This window comes from Pseudophryne corroboree, chromosome 1, assembly GCF_028390025.1.
Source record: "Pseudophryne corroboree isolate aPseCor3 chromosome 1, aPseCor3.hap2, whole genome shotgun sequence".
In the NCBI taxonomy this organism is placed as follows: Eukaryota; Metazoa; Chordata; class Amphibia; order Anura; family Myobatrachidae; genus Pseudophryne; species Pseudophryne corroboree.
This window is the reverse complement of record NC_086444.1, coordinates 912,988,949-913,016,218: the sequence shown is the minus strand read 5'-3', so window position 1 is coordinate 913,016,218 and position 27,270 is coordinate 912,988,949. Positions and strand designations below refer to the sequence as shown.

The 27,270-nt window shown below is 39.5% G+C and overlaps 1 protein-coding gene and 1 pseudogene across 1 annotated transcript in view; one reads left to right on the top strand and one right to left on the bottom strand.

Moving 5' to 3' along the window:
* The first annotated feature begins 1,862 nt into the window (after window positions 1-1,862).
* LOC134945464 (5S ribosomal RNA) lies at window positions 1,863-1,979 on the top strand (annotated as a pseudogene).
* Window positions 1,980-3,298: 1,319 nt separating this feature from the next.
* Window positions 3,299-27,270, bottom strand: part of FAT4 (FAT atypical cadherin 4) — a 312,949-nt gene continuing 288,977 nt past the window's right edge. Inside the window, exons 13-17 of the mRNA XM_063920304.1 lie at window positions 26,138-26,317; window positions 19,655-19,779; window positions 17,446-17,657; window positions 8,026-8,287; window positions 3,299-6,088 (exon numbers count right to left, since the gene is read on the bottom strand). Of these exons, the coding sequence (XP_063776374.1) occupies window positions 4,230-6,088; window positions 8,026-8,287; window positions 17,446-17,657; window positions 19,655-19,779; window positions 26,138-26,317 (2,638 nt within the window). The 3' untranslated portion in view covers window positions 3,299-4,229. The remainder of the gene's footprint in view (window positions 6,089-8,025; window positions 8,288-17,445; window positions 17,658-19,654; window positions 19,780-26,137; window positions 26,318-27,270) is intronic.

The following is a 27,270-nucleotide window of genomic DNA, read 5'->3' as shown; positions in this document are numbered from 1 at the left end:
CGTATAGTTTTCCCTACATATAGTAAGCCACAAGGGCAAGTCAAAGAATAGATGACATGGTCAGGCTCGTACTGGCCTGCCGGGGTACCGAGGGATCCACCGGTATGCCCTGCCAGTTGATAGCCATGCCCATGTCTGCAGGGGGTGGGACTTAGCCAGGCAGGTGGCAGGCTCCGTTCCCAGAGGAGCATTGCGGATTTGTAGCATCATGAGATCTAGCAGCATCATGACGTCACACTGCGCTGCACAGTCCCACCGTGGATCCTGTCACCATGGTCCGCAGGAGGAGGAGGCATGCCCTGGAGCTGGGGAGTGCGATCAGCGGGCACCATCAGCGGGAGGGGCCTGTGGGTGTCCTCTGGTGACACTAACTCCAGCCTCAGTCCACTCCTTGTGAAGCTACCCCACACTCGCCTGACCTGAACCCCATAGAGAATCTATGGGGAATTGCCAAGAGAAAGATGAGAGTCATGAAACCGAACAATGCAGAAGAGCTGAAGGCCGCTATTGAAGAATCCTGGTCTTCCATAATACCTCAGCCGTGCCACAGGCTGATAGAATCCATGCCACGCCACATTGAGGCAGTAATTCATGCAAAAGGGGCCCAAACCAAGTACTGAGTACATATGCATGATTATACTTTTCAAAGGTCTGACATTTTTCTATTTAAAATCCTTTTTTTATTGATTTTATGTAATATTCTAATTTTCTGAGATTTTGAATTTGGGTTTTTCTTAAGATGTAAATCCCAATCATCAAAATTACAACAAATAAAGACTTGAAATATCTCACTTTGCATGTATTGAGTCTAAATAATATATTAGTTTCACCTTTTAAGTTGAATTACTGAAATAAATGAACTTATGCACAATATTCTAATTTTCTGAGTTTCTGTGTACTGTAAATAGTGGATGACCATCGATGGGTAAAACCATAGATGAATCCATTCATGATGGTTGTACACCATAGAGGTTATCCATGGATGGTGACCATCGATGGACAACCCACGATGGTCATTTCCCTGGGCACCATGTGCTGGCGGGCACTAGCCTGCCAGCACTGATATCCTCTTCCCCCATCCTCCCTTCACTCCGTTCTGCCAGTGGGCATTTGCAGACTGATGCATTTGCGTCATGACATCATGGCGTCATCCTGCAAACTTCCACCTTCAGAACGGAGTACAAGGAGGAGGGAGGGGGAGCAGTGGTATGCCCGGAAATTTTCCAGGCATGCCACTGAAGGGGTTAATCATGTCTAATTTATACTATAATAATGCTAAAAATGTAGTATATTTTCTGAAAAACAGCCAAAGGATTATGACCATGCACAGGTACTGTAGACACTGACTATGGTGGCTTTGTAAGACAGTTGACCCATGATTTGCTGTCAATAAGCTGTCTTTAATTAAGTTTTCAATGTTGCAGCTTCATGGCACCTCAAGCGGGTGAATGGATTTGTGATGGGGCAGCAGAGGCAACATAGCAGAATATACCCCCGACCAAATTATTTTCAGAATCAGGTACAGGAAAGCATAACTACATACGTACATACCTGTATACACTGTACTCACCTCCTTTTACAAATAGGTTTGATTATGAAATAGTATATTTATATTGATAAAAGTTTAGAAGACACTTATATATGTTTCATTGTTATACTTGTATGTATCTTCTTTATGTTAGTGTTGAGAGAAAAACAAAAAGTGCCCAATATTATAGCCTAGAACAGTGGTTCTCAAACGTATCTATTACATATTATTACCCCCATAATCTATTACATATTATTAAGGGTTAGGACTTAATAATTGCTTCCTCTGAATAATATTTTGCTCCAAAATATTGGTGTGTTGTGGCAGATACATTCATTGCGGCCGTACCCCACTGGAGATGACCAATCTCTGATCTTGGAAGCTAAGCAGTGGAGGGCTGGGCTAGTACTTGGATGGGAGACCGTCTGGGAAGGCCCAGGTGCTGCAATTCACCACTGTCCACTATTTGCACACATTGGTTAAAAGGAGCCATATAAAGGGTTGACGGTTCTAAAACAAGCGGTGGTCGGACCTATGATTTAAATCCCTGCCAACTCCTTTCCATTGGGATACATGCAGGATAAGTGATGGTCACTTTTTCATTAATTTAGATACCTTTTTAAAAGGTTGCCAACTGCATTAAATATATTGACCACTGCTTACGGCAAATCCGGCTAAATAACTATCTTAGCCCTTGAGTAACACTTGTGTATAACTTCTATATTTTTGCTTTTTTTTAAACATATTTCTGATGAAACTCCCTAATTTTAAAAGTAAGTACTTAATAAAATTGATTATTTTATCAGCCATTTTGTATTTGAACTTTTAAAAGTCCTTCTGAAAGAGAGTGACCCCTAACAAGTCTTCTGTCTTTTCTCCTTTTGTGATTAACCCTGCACTCACTGACTCTGGGGAGCACCACTGATGGCCACCTATTACACACTACACAGACGGCAACCTGTCACAAAGTGTATGGTTGCCCAACTAAGAAATTTATTCTGAATTGAATAGTCAATTACATATACCTTAGCATTTAATCAAGACCACTGCGCATTCCCCAACACTCTATTTTTTCTAACTGAACATTATCTTATCAAGTTTGGGCCTGATTCTCAGTCACAAGTAATACAAAGGCATTTGTAGGCATCTACTGTTAGCGGAATGCTAATGCGACTTCATACCTTTATTCTGAGCCATATACGTCTATGCGATGGCATCGCACCAGTCCTCCACCCACGAGAACAGCTGTCATCACTATCATCGGTAGTTACAACTACCCCATGCTGGGTGCAGGAGATGCAACTGCATTTGGAAGCATTATGTATAAGTATGACTCAGTATGACTCAGTATAGGCCACAACTGTGGATATATGCCCATGACACACCAACAGCATATTTCTCTTATGTGCAAATGCCCAATTGCCCAATTGCCACCCAGTAACACCCACTTAGTGGTCACAAAAACAAGACTGAGATGCTTACAGGTCAGAACCACTTGTAAGTATTTAAAGATGAATATGCAGCTCACAACACATGTGCAGTTTGTTAAAAACCAATAGATATGAACGGATCCAGACTTTCATGCGACTCAGGATCAGGCAAATAATTACGTTTTCCATAATACATTTTAATATGAATCCATCTTTCAGAGATCTCAATATACAGTGACAAAGAGATTAAATACAACTTACCTTGCAAACACAATATTTTAAATAAATATTTTAATTTTATTATTGACATTTACAAGGAAAAAAGCATATTGATTTGTTACAATTGTATCAAAATTTTAAAAATATGAATGTTACACAAGTAACAGATTTTACAGAAAAGCATTTTCTTGCTTTCCCTGAAAGTAAGAAAACTATACAGCGTTGGAAAATATCAATATCAAAAACATAGGTCAGATAAAAGCACTTATAAAAACAAATATTCCACAGTACAAAGTTTCACAAGTGTGACGTTTCATATTTCATTGTACAAATATCTATGTAAGGATTTCAGTAAAATCTAGAACCAATTTATTTTCCATTTTTAGTGAGTTTGGAAATGTCCTTACAAAAATAAATCTTTGACATAGTAGTAAATGCAATTTTGAAATGCAACAGGGAAATATAGTTTATTTTCCTTTTTCTTAATTAAAAAACCCAATGTTAAGACAATCCTAAGGTGCTGAACTTGCTACTGTCCCTTTTATTGTCATTTATCTTTCCCACAATGCCAATATTTTTGTGCCCTTGTGCAGAATTTATCTACTGTATATAACATATATGAGGTTAAGGTCTAGATACTCTAGTAGTTCTTTCAGAAAATGCACCCAACTTTCAGACATCCCCATATCTTCAGAGCAATTATTCCAAAATGAATGTACTACATCTGCCTTACACACATAATTGAAAAGTACAAACTATAACATCAAAAAGTTATCACAATGAACCAGTTTAAAGTAGGACATCTACTTAAAATTGTGCATGCTGGAAATTAGGCTGTGAATTGTATTGCATGCAGGTAAATTTAATATTGAACACAGTTGTTTTAAATATGTCTCTTCCAGCAGCAATAAGATTATTATTTTAAAAATCGCCTCCTTAAATTATGGACGTTCACTGGCCTGTTCTTAAAATGGAGACATTTTGTTGTAAACAAACATATAATGTTTGACTGTCATAAGCTTCTGCGTTTTGACAATCCAGATATGTCACCTCTAAACATATTGTTCTGCTTCTCCATCTCTGGAAACTGTCTTAGGTGAACTCATTCTTGATTCCTCGTTTAGATTTGCTGATGTCATTTCTGGAAGTGATGCCAAATCTTTAAAAACATCTACATAATGCCCAAAACCTGGACCCCAGTTCAACAGATTGTCCCAGTTGAAATTACCAGCTTGCTGGCTTAGCTTCATGGGTAATGTATTGTCAGCTGGTAGAGTGGCGGTTGATGTTTGGGCTCCTGAAGGCCCAACTTCAGCTCTGCGGCCTGGATATCTCCGGGGCTTGAGTCTAGCACCATAATTATCTTCATCGTCTGCATCTGACTCATTAACTTGAGTTAATTTTGGCATTCTTGATGTGTACACCATTGGTTTGTCTCTATCATATTCCATTTCAGAGCATGTAAACGATTCATGTGAATCACTATCAGAAGATGATTCTGGAGCTGGAATTCCATCTGCAGGATTCCTGACTCTTGAAAGAGGTCTCTGGCAGTCTTCCTCAGAAGAAGATCTACCATGGTCAGCACTACAGATGCTTGGATTTCTTGGTCTGGGAGTATTAAGTCTTTCAACTTCTTCAATTGAAAGACCAACAGGGGGCCCACTTTCCATAGGAATTTGTCCAATAGGTTGCTTAAGCCGACTTCCTGGTCTGGAGCTATGACCTGCCATGGTCTGAGGACTTTTGCTTCTTCTTCCCAGTCGGGTTGCATAGTTGAAAATACCAGGCTGACAAACATCATTATGCATTTCCAAGGATGAAAGATGGAGTTCCCGTGCTGGACTGCTTCTGTAAAATGTTGATGACTTTGAAAATGGTGCTGGACTATGACGAGACAAAGGGTTAGGTGGAGGACAACCAGAATGGCCAAGTGTTGCAGTTCTAAGCCCTTGGCTGTAAGATGGTTGATATGTTAAACTGCTTGCTCCCAAAGGAAGTGGAGATTGTCTTGCAAAGCCAAGAGGACTGTGTCTTTGAATTGAGAATTTAGGAGTGTGGCTCCGGAACTGCTTATAGTGCTGTATAATATCGGCATCAGAAGGAGCAATACTGCTGGCATTGTCAATATCATAGTGCTCTATTTCAGTGTCTGGCATGGCCAAAGGGGCACTGGGTATTATTTCTGAGCTGTGGGGTATATCTGTTTCATCATATATTAGATATGGGTTTTCCCTTTCAATAATATCTGGTTTAGGGTTTCCTTCTGGTTGTTTTCTGATAGTCATGTCATCCCCATATGGTGGGATATTGTCAGGATCATCAAAGGCAACATTTTCACTTCCCTTTTTCTTCTTTTCTTTAGGTTTTTTCTCTTCTTTTGGCACTTTATTTTTTCTTCCTCTACATTGATTACACAAGATCAAACTAAGTACCAGTAGAGCAAGAATTGTAGCACAGCTCCCAACAATTGCTGGGACAGCCCAAAGTGGAAGAGATAGATGCTCTGTATGAGTGCTCAGAGTACATATGTGCCCTCCATGTAATCCACTCTTGCAAATGTTCCCTTGGGGACATATAACACCAAGACACGCTAGAACAGTTTCACATAGCTTCCCAGTGTGTGTCTCAGGACAAATGCAGGTAAATCCAGATTGGGAGTGAGGTTCACAGCTCCCTCCATTTTGGCAAGGGCTTGAGGAACAGTCGCCAGGTGGTACACAGGTATATGCATGCCACTGATTAATGCACATCAAGTCACCCCAACAAGGGTTACTGGCACAAATATTAGGACCTCTGCATCCTAGTTTCGCAGATGTATCTGACTTGGTTATATGAACCATGTCGTGTTTTCCACTAAAAGGAAGATTTTCCCGGTTATACTTCACATAGGCAATACATCCATCAAAACCTAAAAGAAAAATTAAAAAAATATGTTAACATTAAATCTTTAGCAGCTTTACCTTACAATCTTTAAGAACAACATATATATACTGTAGCTTAAATTGAAACAGAAATGATTCCATATGGAATACTTTTTTTTTCCAACATCTCATTCTGATCTAATGTGTTAGAGTAGGAATGTCTGTACCTCTATAACATGATCACTGTCTCTTACCTCTTGAATTCAGAGAAACTTTAGAAGAAAAAGAAGAAATAATAAATACTACAGCCTATAATATAACACTATATAAATATACAAACTGAAAAAGGCATTCTTGATTCTTGTACTATTATATGACTGCAGCTGAGTTGCCATTCATGGTGAAGTTATTCAAAGAAATTTAGATTTCAGATAAGCGGATGGAAGTGCAATGTGAGAGCAGAACAGCCCTTGAGAACATGAATGAGAAGACAGCTGGGAAAGCCTGTCACATCTGACAGGGAAGGGTTCAGTGGAGATCACGTGGAAATAAGCATCAATAGCACGAAGGTCATATTGAAATGAAAAAAGGACCGGATTACTAAAAGGACATGTGACAATTGAAAATCCTACAGTGAATATAAAAGCCTATACAACTTTATTGGAATTGCAGACTTTGTGCTATAAAGCCTGAAATCAAGATAAATTGTGTCAGACTTTTCTTCCTTTAATATGTAACCTTAAAAGTAACAAAATGCAAGTGAAAAACAAATAGATTATAAGAAGTGAAGAACAAAACCTACTACACATTGTTCAAATGTAACAGAACGGAGAGTGGTATAAAAGAAATACAAATGCATAACATGCACCAGGGAACACTGTGAAGGCTATCATCAATGAGCGAACAAAATGTGGCACAACAGGGATGCTGAGAAAATCAGGATGTTCCCCCAAAGTTGATGACAGAGCAAGGAGAAAAGTCATCAGAGAGGCTACCAAGAGGCCTAAGGCAACTGTAAAGGAGTTGCAGACCTGTCACTCCCCGCATGTAACAACACTTTCCTGCATTCTGTACATATTTGGGTTAGGGGGTAGTGTGCCAAGACAGAAGGCCTTTCTTATAAAAAGGAACAACTTTGCTGTTGTAATTCTGCTAAATAAAATATGGACTAATGAGACCAATAAGTTAAGACATCTTCTCTACAGCTGAGACTAGTCAGTATAGTGGGCACAATGAATAGGTTTAAGTATCCAGATATTTTTGTTTGTAACAAAACCTAATGTTCTCTGTCAGAAAGATGAAATGGAATTTCCCCTTCCAACGTGATAACAAAAACACATCCATATCGACCAAGGAATGCCTTTAGAAAAGGTAGATCATAGTCTTCAAATAATCAAATAAATCAGGTTTTTTTTAAACTATTAATAAATTAGACAAAAAAAGAGAGTGACTGCAATGACAGATGTGTCCTCTTACATCCTTGCTGGAGTCACGCTAAACATACCTTGAAGATGAGCCATGCCGGTGTGGAACTCAGTAGCGCTGAGCGTCTTCTTTTACATTTTTCTCTGTGAAGTTATGTAATATGACGCACAAGCAGCATCTGCTGATTAAAATTATATGCAGCATGCCTATATTCTGTTTGTAATTGCGGCTCTATCTGCATCAGAAATGCCACGTTACATTGTTTTCCATGAAAACACTGTTACATAGCATTTTGTATGCAAATACTGTTGCAGTCACACACACAATATAGGCATGCTGCGTATCATTTTATTTAGAAGCTGCTTGTGCGTCCTATTACATTACTTTGTGTCTAAGATTAATTTTCGCAGTAAAAAACGCAAAAAAGAAGCTCGGCGCTACCGAGTCACATGAAACTCACGCATAACGCGACTTGTAGCACACGGAGTAAATATGTTTGGATCACATCTAAAACTAGATAATGGGGAAAATTGATCTGCAAAATCTACAAATGCTTTACCATTTTGGTTGCTTTGAGTTGTCTGCCCAGGTGGAAAGCCTCCAAGCTGAAGAGTAAGAACATTAAGACCTCCAAAGTCTTGTGTTACATGATGAATATCTCGGTTGTAGGTTTTATCCACAGACATAGCAGTAGTAGAACCATTCTTCTCCATTAGAAGGGTGTGCCAACGTCCATCAGCGATGTACATTTCTGGGATAGTTCTCTCCACTTTTCCTGCAACACCTGCATCAGATGTGTAGTGTAGTTTTCCATTCTTCACCTACCACGGGAAACAATAAAGCATTAATACAATATACCACCCACTCTACTTGTCTGGTGTTTGCTCACATGACCTTTAAACACAAGCCTATGCAATTTACTTTTTTGTTTATTGTTACTCTCAACTAGTTGCTAGCTTTGGTCACAGTAACTACTGAATTGTGACATGAAGAATTGGGTACATTGTGTCTGGAAAAATAATTTTAACGTTTGAATTGCTATATTTAGCTAAGACCTTTTTCCCAAGCTAAATTCAAATTGAGTGTGGCTAAGGAAGCCAATTAGGACTGGCACCACATACTGTATCTACTCCAATTAAAGCCCATGTTTTGAAAAAAAAAAAAACTATAACACTGAGACACAAAACTCCACTTTAACTTTAAGGTGAATACATATTCAACCTGGCAATATAAATGTGTTACTAAAGAGCTGTAGGGATTTATGAGTTCAAATAAATATTTCTAAGTATTTTATATTCACCGTATAGAACTAAAACAGACTTTAATTGGTCTACTGTGTTTCCAATGCAATTGGTCTGCTGTACATTCTATAATCAGTAAGAAAAAACACACATTGTATTTGAGTTGATAATGTGCTATTTCACCTAGTAAAAATGTAATCTGTTAAACCCTAGAGCAATAAAAACATTGTTGGAATATCAAACTTATTTCCATTTATCGAAGTCAAATTATTTATGACCAAGAGTATAATGATAGATAAATGCATATGCAATATACTGTACATTGAGTAAAAAAGACATATTACTGACTTTTCAATTATTTACATGTACTGTATGTAATGCATAGAACAACTGAAACCAAAATATGTGAAATAAATCATAAAAGAATCATGACTGTAAAATATGTATATATTTTTATATGTATACATTGTGTGGGTGTATATTTATCAGCCATATTGTGTATTTTGCCAAAAAGTATTGTGATACATTAGAGTAGTTTCTTTATCCTTCAAAGTACAACATGCCAGTTATTTTTGCGGTGCCATTGCTGAACCGACCCTTGTACAGTATGTCAACACCGGACTCTGTACACAGTAGGAAGATACTGTATTTAATGCATATGCCATATGACTACACATATTGCATATGTCTTTAGTTGTTCCCACTCATAATGGTGCCATGAATTCTAATTAAATAATAATTTTATGAGCAAACTGTACAGCCCCGTATACATGGGGGAGATGTGTGCTGAGCGATTTTGCACATGTGTGCTGAGCGAGGGGGAGGTGCTCATTTCACTCAACGGTGAAATGAGCGATCTCACTAGATTTGGCATGCATGCAGGCCAATCTAGCACCATCACTGTCACCGGCACCCTACACACGGAGAGATCCGTGCTTAATTTCTAAGCAATCTGGTCAGATTACTTAGAATTTAAGCACAGATCTCTCCGTGTATACCCACCCCCCTTACCACTGAATGATTTTTATACACAAGCAATGATTTACACGATACTGTTCCTCTTTTGAACATGTGTGAAAACTACAATAGGTCACTTATTTTTGATCATTAACATTCACATAAATACAGCATTACGTCTGTAATAGTCTATCAAAACGTTCAAACTAGGGTGATCACAATTCTCAAGGAACTTTGGGTTTGAATTTGTGGCATCACGTTGTTCATGGATACACATAAATTATCTTGCAACTAAAATTATTGCAACTAAAAATTGTTGCACGTGTTGATTTTTCCATGGGCTAGTAGCCAGTTACTATTTATTTATTATGTTATTTATATAGCGCACACATATTCCGCAGTGCTTTACAGAGAATATTTGCCCATTCACATCGGTCTCTGCCCCAGTGGAGCTTATAATCTATATTCCCTATCACATGTACGCGAGCACACATTCAAACTAGGGTTAATTTGTGTTGGGATCCAACTGACCTACCAGTATATTTTTGGATTGTGGGAGGAAACCGGAGTACCCGGAGGAAACCCACGCAAGAACGGGGAGAATATACAAACTCTGCGCAGGTAGAGCCATGGTGGGAATCAAACCCATGACCTTAGTGCTGTGAGGCAGTAATGCTAAACATTATACCATCCGTACTGCCACAGTTATCATGCTGCTGATGGCTGCAATAGTCCAATGTCTGAATTTTGTGTGTCCCCACTTCTAGGACTTTTTCCTTTTTCTCAGTAAACACTTGTCTACTTTTAGTGCCTTCCCAGAAGATCCCAAAGACATAGGGAAGTACAGGCGGTTTCCATGTAGTATAAAGGGTGGAATGGAGCTGATGTACATGCCCAGTGGCAGCAAAATGTCCTACCAAGCCTGGTGTGTGTGTGTGTGTGTGTGTGTGTGTGTGTGTGTGTGTGTGTGTGTGTGTGTCTATGGATGTGAGTGCTCAGATTCCTGAAAGAATAGGGATCCCTCCCGGATCTAGCCCATTTGCTTACTGAAGTGCAAGACGGTGCTTGATGACATTATTCACTGCATATCATGTAATCACTATGCAACATTGAGAATCATGGCATTACACAGCAGGGATCTGAGAGAACACCCTGCAATTCAGGAGTCTCTCAGACAGTATGAGAGAGTAAGCATACTTCAAGTCTGAGATAATGGAGAGGGAATAGCCACAATACCTGAAGCAAGGGGCGGACCACCTCTGTGTGGAAAGTGGCACCTTTGTATGAGAGAGATGCCCCATGGCCAATATCAGCCCTCTGTAGCAATCTAGACATAAATAGATTAAACGTTTGCTTTTCAATCACTTGCTACAAAGTGTTTCTGTAAAAGTCACAGCAAATTTCCTATACCTAGTGCAGGTCTTGGGTAAAAGTACTGTATAGAAGTCACTTTTTTCTTGTTTTGTTTATACTGGTTGTGTGTATGTACTTTTTAAGGCACTGCAGACCCCTTGTGATGCCATAAAAGTGAAGGATAATAATATAATAATAATAATAATAATAATATTTTTCTTCTTAGCCCAATGGACAGGTAAACATGTGCAGTTTGCAGTCCACCCCTAACTGAACTTTCATTGTTATTTAGCATTGCTATGCGCTATATCAGGCTAGACATATGTATACTGTACCTAAATCATTTTACTTATCAGATGATATCATGGAAAGTGTGTACACATGAAAACTGAGGACTTTTGGACTAAGAGGCTACTTTATACTGAGCTAAAATATAAAAATATATAGATATATGTATTGGGAAACATCCCAGAAATCAAAGAAACTTTTGGCTTGTGGACTGTCCAATAAAGTCCATTGCCAACATTACTGCTGCACTCCTTTAGAATTATGACAACCTTGATTGAGCCACGGCCAGGGACTAAACTTATCAGGTTCTCTTTAGGGAAAGGTACCTTCTGCAGAGCTGTGAGTTTTTTTACACTATATGGAGAAAGACAGGGACAGTTTACTGGCTTAAAACCACATTTAGACGTCTGTAACTAGTTTGCCATCTTTAAACAAATTTAAAAAAAGATAAAGTTCTACTTGTTAAAATCAGATATGGTAGTCTCTGTGGATTAATACGATCACACAAGCAAGCCTTTTCATGCTTTCAATTGTCACAAATGATTAAAAATAGCACAGTGTCAAATAGTTCAAACAGGCAGAAAGTGAAAATAGACAAAGGAAAGAACATGTTTCTCAAATCTTAAGTCTAAGAGTAACTTAAGAATTTTATTTATCTGCAGCTGATTAGAGAACTTTTTCCAATTACTGATGCCGACATGGCTTTGCTTTTAATAATATTTTTATGTGGCTGAAAGGTCAATCGGTTATAAGTAGTACCAATACACAGTATGTCATGGGCATATTTTCAGTGATTGTTGGTTGAATGTACAGTTTGCAGAGAAATGTATTCACATATCATTTGAATTATTGTCATATCTCATATGGTAGTCAGAACTTTGCTAATGTGTAATTCTCAAGCACAGCTACTGTACTGTAACAATATAGACATAACCAGATTAAGGGGAGGAAACAGGGCATACTGTACCACAGGCCCCCCTGTATCAGGGGGCCCCCTAGCCAGAGCACACTGACATCACTAGCTTTCCATCTTAAGCAGCAGAACTAGCAGCTAGAATGCGAGCAGGATAGTATGCAGTGTAGGCAGAGACACATGAGTATCATGTTTCATGAGCTAGCGACAGAACTTTAGGAAAGATAGGAGGGTGGAGAGAGATGTAAGTGACACAGGGATCCCAGCTTCTCCTCCTTCATGCCTGGGTGTCTGAGCCCTGTGTAAACTGTTATGCAACTAAACCATTTGGGTCTTGAGATACAGACACACACAGAGAGTCCTCCTTAGTCCTGTCCCAGTGTGTAAGTAGTACAGAGGCTGCTGCTATTCTTGCATGTGACCAGATCATTTTATTTTTCTATGTGTATTTTAAGGTTAAGTTGTTTTTGTTACACTACAAGAAAATTGTACAAAATAGTTGTCTTTCAATTAGGTGGAGCTATAAACAGTACCCAACCATTACTAAACTATTAGTTTAAAACTAATATACATAATTGGTTTAAATTTAATATACACAATCCATACCTCCCACCATGACCCATTCCAGGAAGGACAACATGCTCTCTTCCTGGACTTCCTTCTTAATTTATGATCACCTGTGTTGAAATACCTTTGTTCAGGTGACGCCAATCATATATTGAGTGAGAAGTCCAGGTAGACAGCATTTTGTCCATCTTGGAATGGAACATATTGGGAGGTATGCACAATCTAGTATACACCCCCCCCACCTTCCACTGGGGCCCCCCAGTCTTAAGTGCCCCGGGCACCTCCAAAGCTTATTCCGGCCCTGAATATAGTAAGTGGTAATTATTGTAGTTAGCAGTTGGAACTGTGTTTAATGTTAAGAACCACTGACCAACATATTGTATTTGGCTCCCCCAAAGATGCATACAGATGGGTCCTCTGTTATCTTGACTGTTTCTGCGCCTAGACGGAGGTTTAGTCACGCCTAGGCGATAGCTTAGGTTGCTGAGTTTAATCACGGACAGGCGCGTTGAGGCGCGACTAGATATTCAGCATGCAATACACAACTCTACCACTGAGTGGCTAATGCTCCACTAATCCAGTACTTTAGTTTGAATAGAGACGGATTGATCTACAGTACAAGCTCTGACAAGTGGTCAGTGATGACTGTAATGTTAATATACAGTCCTGTACTGCATAGTGTACACACAGTTTGTGACCAATGGTCAGACAGAGAGTAAAAAAATAAAAATAGTTTATTCAGATGCAAACGAACGTGTTAAAACACTTGTGTATGCAGACGCAACTAATGTGTGAAAGGGATAATGTAGCTCATTGACTTTATAGTATGTACAGTGCACTAAATGAGCGTCCGAGTCCCCTAACGGCATAAACGAACACCAATGGGAAGGAATCGCTGCTTGCATTACTTTTACACATGAACTTGTGTATCTTCCATGCAGCGATGTAGGCTAGCAGTGAAGGCTCCCACACTGAGGGTCTCGGGTTCAATTCCCAAAGTGTCAATCTATAATTTTCCCCCCCCTGACATTCACTTTTTTTTTTCTGTGCAATCCATTGTAAAACATTCAATGGAAGGGTGCACACAGGTTTCACATAAATCAGGGTTTTTAGTGAACAGCTAATTAGCATGAACAGCTAATTAGTACCCTAATAGAACATACTGTACAGAGATACTAAGGACGGTGATTTGGCATCCAGGAACTTAGGGAGGAGCTTTTCTCTCTCTCCATTATACATAGAAAGATTAAACTTGCCACTGTATGTTACAAGCTGTTCGTGCTAATTAGTACACTAGTATAACATACTGTACAGAGATACTAAGGACGGTGATTTGGCATCCAGGAACTTAGGGAGGAGCTTTTATCTCTCTCCATTATACATAGAAAGATTAAACTTGCCGCTGTATGTTACAAGCTGTTTGTGCTAATTAGTACACTAGTACAACATACTGTACAGAGATACTAAGGACGGTGATTTGGCATCCAGGAACTTAGGGAGGAGCTTTTATCTCTCTCCATTATACATAGAAAGATTAAACTTGCCACTGTAGGTTACAAGCTGTTCGTGCTAATTAGTACACTAGTAGAACATACTGTACAGAGATACTAAGGACGGTGATTTGGCATCCAGGAATTTAGGAATAAGCTTTTATCTCTCTCCATTATACTTAGAAAGATTATAATGGAGCGAGAACAAAGCTCCTCCCTAAATTCCCTTCCCTTATTCCCTTCACACATTAGTTGCGTCTGCATACACAAGTGTTTTAAAACGTTCATTTGCGTCTGTATAAACTATTCACACAGTGATTTGGCATCCAGGAACTTAGGGAGGAGCTTTTATCTCTCCCCATTATACTTAATACTACAAGATTTGGACGTTCACATATCCCTAATATCAATAGACCATACTGTAACTGTAACATGTTCGTTTGCATCTGTATATGCTGTACTATTTTCATCTGTACTGTATATACTGTTATATACTGTATGACATACTGTAGCATAATGTAGCATAATGAGACACACCAGTAATGTAGTTCTTACGCTGTAGTTCAGTATTGTATTTTAATGGAGACCACACGCATGCGCTTTGGTGATTTTAAAAAGCAACATCTGGTGGATGATCTTAGGTATTACACTCAAAGGTAATGCCAAACGCTCTGTGCGCCTCCTTTCGACTAGGCGCGCCTCTTTGCGCCCAGGCACGCTGCGTATGCCCGATCGCGACTAACGCCTCAGTCAGCCAAGATAACGGAGGACCCATCTGTAAGCATCTTTTTATGCACATTTTTCATTCTTTTATTGAAACGGAATTCCACTCAATGAATGAAAACTTATAATAATGTTCTTGCATCTTTTTTATTCACTAATAGTGTGTTAAGCAGGACTCAGTATAACATACCCTCTTTGAACTTTAATTTGCACATGTCACATTTCAATATATTTTCTGAATGAACAGAAATACCGTGAACAAATGAACAAGAGGTCTATGTAGGTTTTTCCTTTGTTGGTTGGTTTGTGTCGCCATGCAGGACAGTGCTGTCAGTGAGCCATGACTCAAGCATGTTATGCATCTAGGGCTCCAATTTAAAATAAATAACTGGGACAAGAATGTGACTTTTAGTTTGGCCAGTACATGAAATCTTTTAAGGGGGTAACGTGTTGGTTTGGGGTTTATCACCAGTTTTCCATCAGTTTTGCAGTCTGCTGATTTACTAACTCCCAAACCACTGAAAAGTCACACTTTAAAATAGAACATTGGTTCAATATCGATATTTTAATAGCACAAGTATAGAAACCCTGTAATAAGTAAGTGTTGCTTTTAGAAACCAACGAAAAACCACTGTCAAACCCACCCAAATAAATGAATTGGTTGTGGCAGGCAAGGTAGCTTCAAAAGCAAATTGTCTGAGCTATCTGGTCAATAAGAAGAAGAATCACCATACTGTACACACCAGAAATATGTTTAATGATGGGGAAGAGTTAATTATTTAAAGATAATTGGGGTATAATTTATCTATAATCAAAATCCCGACGGTCAAAATACCAACATTTAAAATACCGACAAGGTCAAAATACTGACATTTAAAATGCCGACATGTCAAAAAGTTGACATGAGTTTTTTATGATTTTTTTCATTGAAACCGACTTGTTCATACTTTACCATCCCAGTGGACCTGTAGGGGGGATATAACAGTGCGGTACACTTATACGGTGTCCATGTCGACCTATGTCGACACACAAAACCCACTTGTGTCGATTTTTTGACCTGTTGACATTTTAAATGACGGTATTTTGACCTTGTCGGGATTTTGACCGTCGGTCAATTGTTGTCGGGATTTTGACCATCAGAATTTTGATTGTAGGTATTTCGGGGGGTAATTCAGATTTGATCGCTAGGCTGTGTTTTTTACTGCCCTGCGATCAGATAATCGCCGCCTACAGGGGGAGGGGAAAATCGCTGTGCAAGTGTGCGATCGCTTCATTAGCAGAGCTGCACAAAAATTAGTTTGTGCATTCTCTGCGTTGCCCAGGACTTACTCAGCCGCTGCAATTGAATCCTCCTGATCGGGGCTGGAGCTGACATTAGATACCCTCCCTCAAAACGCTTTGGCACGCCTGCGTTTTTTCAAACACTCCCGGAAAATGGTCAGTTGCCACCCACAAATGGCCTCTTCCTGACAATCTCCTTGCGAACGCCCGTGCGAGTGGATCCCTTCGCAGGGCGCCGAACCCCATAGCAGCCATCCATTACAGTGTGGCTCATACGCATGCGTAGTTCAGATCTGACTGCACACTGTACGAAAACGCACAGCACGGATCAGATCTGAATTACCCCCTTCATACTAAACCCTTTAAAAAGCCATAAAATAATAAATGCTTTCCCATCATTAAATACATTGTTAAATACCAATGAACAATTACTTAATATTGCCTCTTTAACATAATGAATGCATAATTTTGCTCTCTTAATAAAATTAAACAATTATTTTTTTCACTATTATATTAACAAAATAGTATTTCCCTTCATTATCAATACATAATAACTAACTTTAATATTTTGATATACAGTAAATGTATTGTGATTCCTCTCCTTCTGATTGGCCAGTTAGATGCACCAGTTTTATTTCAATTTCAATACCTATGTCAGTGTTGATTTTGTCAAAATCTCAGTATAACACCCCCCCCCCCAAAAAAAAAAAAATAACATAGACAAATGCACTTTGATTATGGTTTACAATACTCAATTAAAACCACTGATTAGTAAATACTGTTGATGCTTGAGTCTCCCATTGATGGGCAGGGTTTTCAAAACCCTGAAAAGCCGGCATTTAGTAATTTACCCAAGGTATCATTAAGGGCAAAACAGTCATAGATATTTATTCTAATGCCTTCCATTAATTTGGATTCATCATGAGATTACATTCTTGGTTATAAATTCTGTGTTACATATTTTGGATGGAAAAATGTACTGTGCAGGGAAAATCTGAAACGAGAGTCCTTATTACAGTACATTCCTATTGACAATGGCCAATGGTAACACAAAGCTAAAATAAAATGTTGATATGACATCATTTTTGTTTTTACAGGGAAAAAAATTGGTTTAAACAACCCCTTTTTTTATCCCAACTAAAAAAAACATTTAGTAAAATACATACCTTTACAATAGTGTAGTTGCTGCTTTCATGAATTTGAAGTAAAACACCATTTTCACTTCTTGTCCGGAATTTTATCTCCAAGTGGTTAACATATATATTTTCTGAATCTGTACTTCGGTGTCTTAAAAGATATTCCCGTTTCTTGGTCTGACTTAGAGCATATTCCAAATAACCTCTGCTTTCAAGAGATAATGCAGTGTCTGCAGTCATATCTAAGAAATTCATAAAACAAAAGATCAAATTTATGCTCAGAATTCTCAAAATGGTAAAAATATATAAATAAGAAAGATGTGAGAAGTCATGACAAAAGCAATGAGGCTAAACTAAAACAATTAATATTCATATATTGCTGAAATAAGCAGTAGATACAAATTGAGAGGCTTCCAAAAAATACTGCATAAAAACAGAGATGGAGATAATGGAGCGGGAGGGGAGGAGGAAGAGGATGAAGTGGAGGATGAGGAGGAGGAACAATGTATATAAGAGTTCTTTAAGTGGGGTTCCTACCAACAATATTTCTAGAAAAAAAAATGCAAAGTCAAAATTAATGAAAACAGAGGTTCAGATAATATGATATAATATTTGGATATCCCCTCTGGTGGTAAGTGGAGGGGTGGAGGATGGGGTAATTATGTGATTCATGTCATTGTGCAGTATGGGGCAAGGCCATAATTCAGCGTTTCAAATAATCAAGCCCATATGATGCATAATGTGATCCTCATGCAGTGGAGGTGGGGCCTGACATTGTAAATTGTGGCATCAAGATTTCTTTACAGGAAAGTGGGTGACCTAATCTCTTATAGACCAGGAGGACATTTGTGAGATTTTCTTGATGTGTATTTATTAGAAAAAAAAAACACGGAGGAGATATAACAAATCTCCTAAACAGGACAATCAATCAGGTTCTAGCTATCATTTCATAGATTTTTCTATGTCTTCTTTCGAAGAAGGATGGGCTCGCTAAAGATCTTCTGGCCAGTGACCCTTGTACACCTAAGGTTGAGACATGTAGAACTCACCAGCGGGTCTTCTTGCCTATAATAGCTGCTTTTCCCATAAGGCCTACCAGTACTGGGATGCCACAAGGACGTGCGCCACTGGTGGAAGTACAAGCTCAACCCCGGGTGACCCGAATCAAAGCCGATAAGAAAAATTACACAGAAAAAACAAAAGATAAGACTAGAAAATACTGGAGAGAAAGGGGCTGGATTTGCAAAAGAGCGCAGATGTGAGATAAGCCAGAGAAATACGACAGACGTATCAGAGAGAGATTAGGGTACAGTAAGAGAATGAGAAAGAACTAAACACTGAAACATACAGTACAAAAGATTACGCAGGAGGACACTACTAGAGTAGTGATACAGAGAAAGTGGATGGAGGAAAATAATAGAGAATTAAAGCGTAAACCACTCAAAAAGAAGCTGTGATATCTGGAGCTGGACACAGAAAACTGCAGGAGATAGACAATGCAGAACATGGAGGGAATATCCCACAAACTAGGATAACACAGAGAGACAAGGGCTCCTGCAGTGACCCAGAACTATGACCAGCAAGGAGTGAGAGGCAGAAATAGAATATACAAGGGGGGGCATGAGCCAATCACCTACCAGGCACAGCCAAGCCTCCTCCCGGCCGGGGAGTGGAAGTATGCAAGCGTCTGGTCGATTAGCGTCGACTAGACGATGCGGGAGTCATGGGCCGTGGTGGCTCATGACAAGAATATACTTGACAAATTATAGCTAAAAAGTCATTCGTTGTCCTCTTTAGAAGATTTGGGTGCTTGCTAAGGGCAACACCTCTACCTATCCTCTTTCAAAGGTTTGATAACTCTCCCACCAAAAATGTTCACAATCAGCACAAACAATTTGCTTTGAAACAATATAAAAGGAAAGTATGTAAATGTGCATTTAGGATATCCGCAAAGCTGAGAAGTAGACTTTGTCAAAAAGTCCACTTTAGAGTTACAGTACATTTTTTCCATTTAAATGACCAAGAAAAGTAACATCATTTAATAACAATACCACTGGTGTGTAAAGTCAGCCCCAAACCTGGAAAATGAATAGCAACACCTGTAGTGTGTGTATGATAACACTTAAAACAAGAACCGCATAAAACCAGCCTATAAAACACATGACTTTATAGTGTGAGCACTTAGGCTATTTTTCTAGTGAAGTCAGATTATTATAGAGCAATGTAAAACTTAACATACACTTTTCACAGTGCTTTCCAGTAAAGCCATCTTTACAGGTACACTGCTGCCAGGACCAATTATCAACACAGGTTCCACCATTTTGGCAAGAGGATGTAGTACAGGCTCCTTCTAACCTTGGACACCTAGACAAAAAAACGTAAAGCAATTTAGTGTGTATTGCATAAACATGACACATGCACAATGATTTTTTCAGTTACCTTATATGAGTTCTAATTTAGGAAAAATTTCTATTTTGTGTCTACCAAGGGCTCGCTATAGCTTTATGGGTTTTTTTTTCTAATATGGATTAAAATATAAATATGAAGGCTTGAAATATAACCCCTGTCATTAAGGTGCAGATTTAATGAGCAGCAGGTAAGGTTGTTGAAAGTTTCAAACTGGCAATAGAAATACATGCTAAATAAACCTAGTTTAGAATTTATTTGTATTGCCGTCTTAAAACCATCGGCAAAAGCTACATATGATTAGCTTTGACAACCTACTCTTTAGTAAAGCTACCCCTGTTTTCTACAAGCGCTCTAGTATTGTCGCTATAGTATTTCCCTCTTCCTGTCACCTGGAAGAGGTGAAGTGAGAACCAATCTATGGACAGCCTCCTCTGCTGCATCACAAAACCAGTGTCGTAGAGGTGAAACTAAATAACACACTGATACTCTGTTCAAATCCAATTACGTTGACAAAATGACATAGTGGAAGGCAAATGATCAAGAATTAATACGGCAGTATATATACAAATGAGATGTACCGTCATTTTAATATTAAATGTAATATGGATATAAGTTGTCAACATGCAGCTTATCACTTCAACATTGGGTGTGACCAGGTTTTTCAGCAGATTTAGCTTGATCAAGGTTAATTGGAAGACTCCAGGAAAGTGAACCACATATTTGTAAGGGCTGTGGCATGATATGTCAATTATCATAATATCGACATGAGAACGTGAGCAAATTGTCCCTTGCTGCCTAGACTTACTGTTCCATCTCCTGACTGTTGCAAATACTCCAGCATGGCTTCTGGATCCCAGTGCTCATGTGACTTTGGGGTCTATTTACTAAACCTTGGACGGAAATAAGGTGGATGGGGATAAAGTACCAGCCAATCGGCTCCTAACTGCTATGTCACAGACTGTGTTTGAAAAATGTCAGTTAGGAGCTGATTGGCTGGTACTTTATCTCCAGCAACTTTATCTCCTCCAAGGCTTAGTAAACAGACCCCTTATGACACCAAGATCAGAGCTATGATACTCTGCATATTTCTCCCCTATCCATAACACTAACCTTACTGCGCAATATAACCCTAATATCAACATTCTGACAATGTCAAAATTTCACATGTCGACATTCTGAGAATATGACCAGCCTATTGGCATGGTAACCATGGCGATGTCATAGCTGTCGAATTGTGGTGATGACATTGTCATTTTCAACCTTTTGCCTACATCCAGTTTCTAAATGCACAAGTTCAACTGGTTTACTTTGATGTACAGCTATAAGTCTAGTAATGACAAACCCTATAATATATATTAAGAACCCTTATGTAGGACAAACTGATTTATATATTAAGTTAGGAATAGTGTTCATTACATGTATACATATACATTAAATCTCTTTCTTTAGTAAGATGATACAGTATGTGTCATGGGGTGTAGTATGATTTGCCGGCGGCCGGGACCCCGGTGGGCAGCATACCGGCGCCGGGATTCCGACCGCCGGCTTGCCGACAGCGGGGCTTGCGCAAATGAGCCCCTTGCGTGCTTGCTGCACTCGCCACACTACGCGCGCCACGCTGCCTATTCTCCCCCCAGGGGGGTTGTGGACCCCCAAGAGGGAGAAAAGGTGTCGGTATGCTGGTTGTCGGGATTTTGGTGCCGGTATACTGTGCGCCGGGATCCCAACAACCGGTATACTGAATACCACCCGCGTCATGCACATTACATGTTATACTCTAAAGGCAGCTCACTTGTAATCTGTTGATACAGATGTGTCCTCCTACATCTTTGCTGCCATCACGTTAAACAGCCTTTCTAGTCACACCATGCCGTGGCGTAACTCAATAGCACTGAGTGTCTTTATGGGCGACTTTTTCTAATTAAATGCATCTAAGTCGCATTGCTGTGCAAATAGGACAAACAAGCGGGATACGGTCATAAGTTCGACACCACTTAGGCCGACAGTCATTAGGTCGACCACTATTGGTCAACATGCATTAGGTTGACAGAGTCATTAGGTCGACATAGTCATTAGGTCAACATGTACTAGGTCGACAGTTCAAAAGGTCGACATGAAATTGTAACTTTTTAAAAAAAACTTTTTCATACTTTATGATCCACGTGGACTACGATTGGGAATAGTAACCTTGCCATAAGCATGGCGAGCGAACACGGTGCACTAATTGGAGTTCCCCGTCACTTTACGAAGAAAATGACACAAAAAAAGTTTAAAAAAACTAATTTGACCTTTTGACCCGTCGACCTAGTACATGTCGACCTAATGACCCTGTCGACTTAATGCATGTCGACCAATAGTGGTCGACCTAATGGCTGTTGACCTAATGACTGTCGACCCAACGACCCATACCCAAACAAGTAGTGTGTACTAATTAAATTGATATGTGGCATGCCTATATTTTTTGTGCGACTGTGGCTGTGTTTGCATGCAAAATGCCATGTTACAGTGTTTTCCTGGAAATCACTGTAACATAGCATTTCATATGCAGATACAGCCACAGTCGAACAGAGAATATAAGCATGCCACATATAATTTTAATCAGCATAAGCTGCTTGTGCGTCCTAGTCACATAGCAATATGAATAAGATACATTTTCGGCAATAAAAGACGCCCACTGTTAGCATAGCTGCATGGGGGCTGCTGGCAAAATCACACCAGGCATCTCCTGCTGCATTTTATTGTTATTAAAATGGTGCTAATACAGCAGCTCTGTAAATGCAATCCATAGCAATGCAAATGCAGATGTAGGTGTTAAACACCTCCTTGCTGCACTTGCGATCCCAGTGCTGCAACCGTGTTGCAGCCTGGAATAGACCGTCACGATATTCCTTGCAGAGTTACAGCTGAGTAATCCTCAGTTTACTCAGGCTGGCTGTTTCAGGGCTGCTTGCGAAGCTGACTTGCGAGGCCAAGGAAACTGTGTCTCGTGATGCAATTCTTGGACCCGCTACTCCCGGAAAATGGGGGTCCCTCCCCCCGAATGCCTCTTTCTGTCAATCAGGCAGAGTTATTAGCAATACTGCAATGTGATCACAGGACCCTTTCTGCACTTGCACATAATCAGGAAACTGCACAGAGGATCTGGGGGCGATACAACCTGAATTAGCCCCATAGTTGTTAGCTTCAGACTTAAGCTGGGTACACACCACTAGATTTATCTGTCCAATCTGTCTCGTGGGAACAAAACTCTATGGGAAAAAATGACAATCGACCATTTGCTACCAAACACTGGAAAACAGACAATGTCATTCACACAAATTGGTTAAATCCGTTTGATTTAATAAATTTATTGGAGCAAATGTTTTTGGCCCTTATTTAATATGGATCGCATTTGCAAAGCTGCAAATGCGATCCTTAGCAATGCAAATGCTGTAGGAGTTGTTACACACCTTCTTCCTGCATTTGTGATCGCAGCACTGTGACCGGAGTTTTAGTCTGGGATCAAACATCGCAACCATTGGTCGTGATGGTCATCTGCGATGGCAAGCTGAGTAAGTCTTAGCTTACTCAAGCTGGCCATTGCAGGGCAGCTTGTGAGGCCAATATAAATGAATCTTCTGACGCAGTACTTGACCTTGCCACTCCCAGAAGCCAAAGTCAGCCGTCCCAGTCCCTCCCCATGAATGCCTCTACCTGTCAATGCTGCAGATGAGTTTGCAATACTGTAATTAGATCGCAGAAATGTTCATTACATGAACAGAATGGGTTCTGCAAATGCGCAGTTTCCTGATTATCGGGAAACTGTGCTGAGAATCGCTCCAGCGATCCATACTGAATGAGGGCCTATGTCTGTTTTCCATCGTTTGGGAGCAAATGGTCGATTGTCATTTGCTCCCATGTACTGTATTACCAGATGTTTGTTCCCAACAGACAGATTGGACAGCTAAAGGTGTGTACCCAGCATGTTTGTATTGTACTCCAGGTAATGCTGACTATGGCTAAACCACTAAACATGGAGGGAACATTAGCACAGGTAAGTGCTACTTATACTACTAGATATACTAGACACTGTATACAGCAAATACTGCATATTTATAGGGGCTGATCAAAAAAGTGAATTGAAAATTCAAATTGATGCAGCCAGTTTCACCAAACACAATCCATCAGAAACTCCACAGCGCAGGATATCATAATCCAGCTGCAGGGAATAAACTACTAATTACATTTAGCAATCACTATTGAGACTCCAGTGGTGTAAATAGCACAGGCAACAGACTACCTTAACCTTACGAACTCTATAGCCCTGAGTGCTTACTTCCAACAGTGAGGGATTCTGGTAGTTCCGTATTGTTGTGGAAAGCATTTTGCTGGCTGGTTTATGTTCTATTTAATGTTACCAAGTGATTATATATTTTCACCCCATGAAGAATCATTTGTCTTCTAATGGGAGGGGTGTCTGCCAGGATGACAATGCCTCCATCCACTGAACATGTGAGGCCACCCAATGGTTTAATGAGCATGAAACTGAGGTTATCCATGTGTCACGGCCATCTCAGTAACAAGATCCGGACCAAACAAAGCATTTATGGGATATTCTGAAACAACACCTGAGACAGCATTTTCAACTACCATCAATCAACTTCTTCTGGAAGAATAGAGCTTTACCCCTCAGGCAGAATTCCAGATATTGGTTTATTCAATGACATGTGCATAAAAACCATACTTGGCGCCCCAATGCTATATTATGTAACTTTATTTTGTTATTTGTATTCTAAGCCTACAACCAGTAAGGTAGTCCAGCAATTATTAACACAAATAACATATTAAAGTCCTGCAGAGTTGCCTGGTGTGAGAGAGCTGACAGGTCCTGTGTATCTCCACTAGCATCAGGCGTCTCTTTTGCCGAAAATGTCATGTGACGTATCAGGAGACTGTGCTGATTAATATGATATGCGACACTTGTACACCTGTGCGCAACTGAGTGTGTATATGAAGCAAAACGGAATTTTACCTGGAAAAAAAGCCATGGTCACTGCATCGTAGCACTTCCTATACTAGGGCTAATTCAACATGGATCACTGACCTGCTGAAATTGCTATAGAGAACACAGAACTCATCAGAACACAGTTTAAGATCTGGAGGGGGGCGGAACGGGGTGTCAACGTTGTGTTTTGTAGGCGTCGATGCTATCATTTTAGGGGCGCAGTCCGGACAACAGAGGCATGTCCAGACTGTTGGAGGGGCGAGTCACTGCGGCTCCATGATGTCACATGCAGCCACAGCGATCAAAAAGACGCAGCTAGGCTGAGCTGGCAAAGGGCTACCCTTAACATGGGACTGTTTTGCTGATTAGCGAAGCGGTTGCATGTTAGCTGGGGGGAAGGACCCAGCATGCTGGGTGGACTTGCTCTGTTCTGGGCGTCCTCCCGCATGCTTGAGTAATGAGTTGTTGTTGTGCAACTAGTTGCACAACAACAACTTATGCTGAATTAGGGCCACAGATTCAGGGACTCTGTTGCACACAGACACACAACTTTTGCATATCAAAGTAATTTGCACAGTCTCCTGGTGCGTCCTTTCCGCATCTTGTTGTGACTAACACACATTTACATCAAAAAGATGCAAAAACGTTGCATGACGCCAGCAGAGTCTCATGGGACCTGCTGCAAAAATGTGTGTTTTTTCTAGGCTTTAATTATTTCAAATTGTTGGTTGTAGATCTACTGAGTTTCTGTAACTGACTTGTAACACAGTTTGGTCTCTCCTGGCAAAATATCCTGCTCCTTGCACTCAGTCTACCTTGAGAGGTTCGTCAAATACCCCAAATAACCCTAACAGATCATGACTTGAGGATTATTAAAACATATGGAATAATTAGCAACCCTGTCACATAGATATAATTGTCTGAGTGATTAAGGTAAGCCTCAAAATCTGACCTGCTGGGGAATCTTGAGAAATAGACTAGAGATGCCATTGCTCTAGGTAGCGACTATTTTGAAGGACTGTGAGTAACTATACAGAAAATAACTCCCCTATGCGGAGACATTCCCAAAATAAAATGCTAGAAATATTGACCTTTTAAATCAAGATCATATAGATAATAACTATAGTCTATTTAAATTTATGTTTACACTTACATTTATATTGCACTTTTTAAATGATAGATCCCTTAACAAGGCATAAACGTCAATACAGTATGTCTGATCAAAGTAACCATGTACTACTGTAATGTGAAAAAAAATGACAATAAAACAGTAAAGAAATAAACAATTGTGAAATGATGTTATCATATTTCTTGGTCACTAAAACATACCGATCTAGGATTCCTTGTGCTGACAAAGCTTGGCTGGGTTCTAGAGGACGCCCGTTCACTGCAAATTCCATTATACAACCTACAAAGTCATGGCTTTGTACTTGTCTCTTTCTTTGTAGTATTGGTTCCAGGGATCTGATACCTCCTACTGTTATTCTGTTTGGCTGAACATCCAGTGTCCTGTTCCAAGAAAGAAGAATTATTGCAAAGCAAATTACTTTTTTAAAGCAATGATGATCATAACATAAATCACTTTTTTTGTCTAGACTGAACAGAAGATATGTATTCTTATAACACATGCTTTAATATTATTTGCATATACTTTGCCGATGCCTGATTGTTATGCTTCTGGGCTACTATCTACGTATTGTAAGAACAGCATAATAGAAGTGAAGTTGGATAGCGGTAAAGATGGCTAATAAATTAAAGAATAATTATTAAAATATGGAAGAGGAGACAGCTATCTTCTTTTGTTACTCATTAAAAGTCACAAGATTTCTGTGCCGTTCTCAATTGAAAAAGTTAGAGCAATTACTAAGTTGAAAAAGTTTTATGGTGGGTTATCATTGGCAGAAAACTGATGCTGATGTCACCCATGATGGGAAGTAACCTAAGATAATCTTAGGGTCATACAATATCGTGTAAGGCTGACTACAGTATGCGCATTTTTCGGTATATATACTAATATTTTCCCCTCTGTGTTTAACAACTGGAGGCACAAGGATGTTTACATGCACATAAAGTACACTGATTTTGTGACAAAATGAAGTGACAGAATAACTTTAATGTCTTTAATGTCCCATGGTTAATATATGGAACTCTGTTAAGCAAAACACCTACTGAAATAGGAGGGGTCTCTACAGTTCATTGAAATGAATAAGTAATATAGTCACACATTTTATGGAGTGCGATCTAATAGGAAATTGGGGCCAGCATGTCTTGAAAATACATCCTTATTAAAAGTAGCATTGCCTATAGGGAGCATATTGCGAAACTTAGAAGACTTTTACAGCAAAAATGGGACAGTAGGCAGATGACGTTTTCACTTAACAGCTTAACATGCAGATCAAGTTTTCAAGATGTGATAAAAATACCTATACCCCAGGATCTCAATTTAAAAACACAATACAATT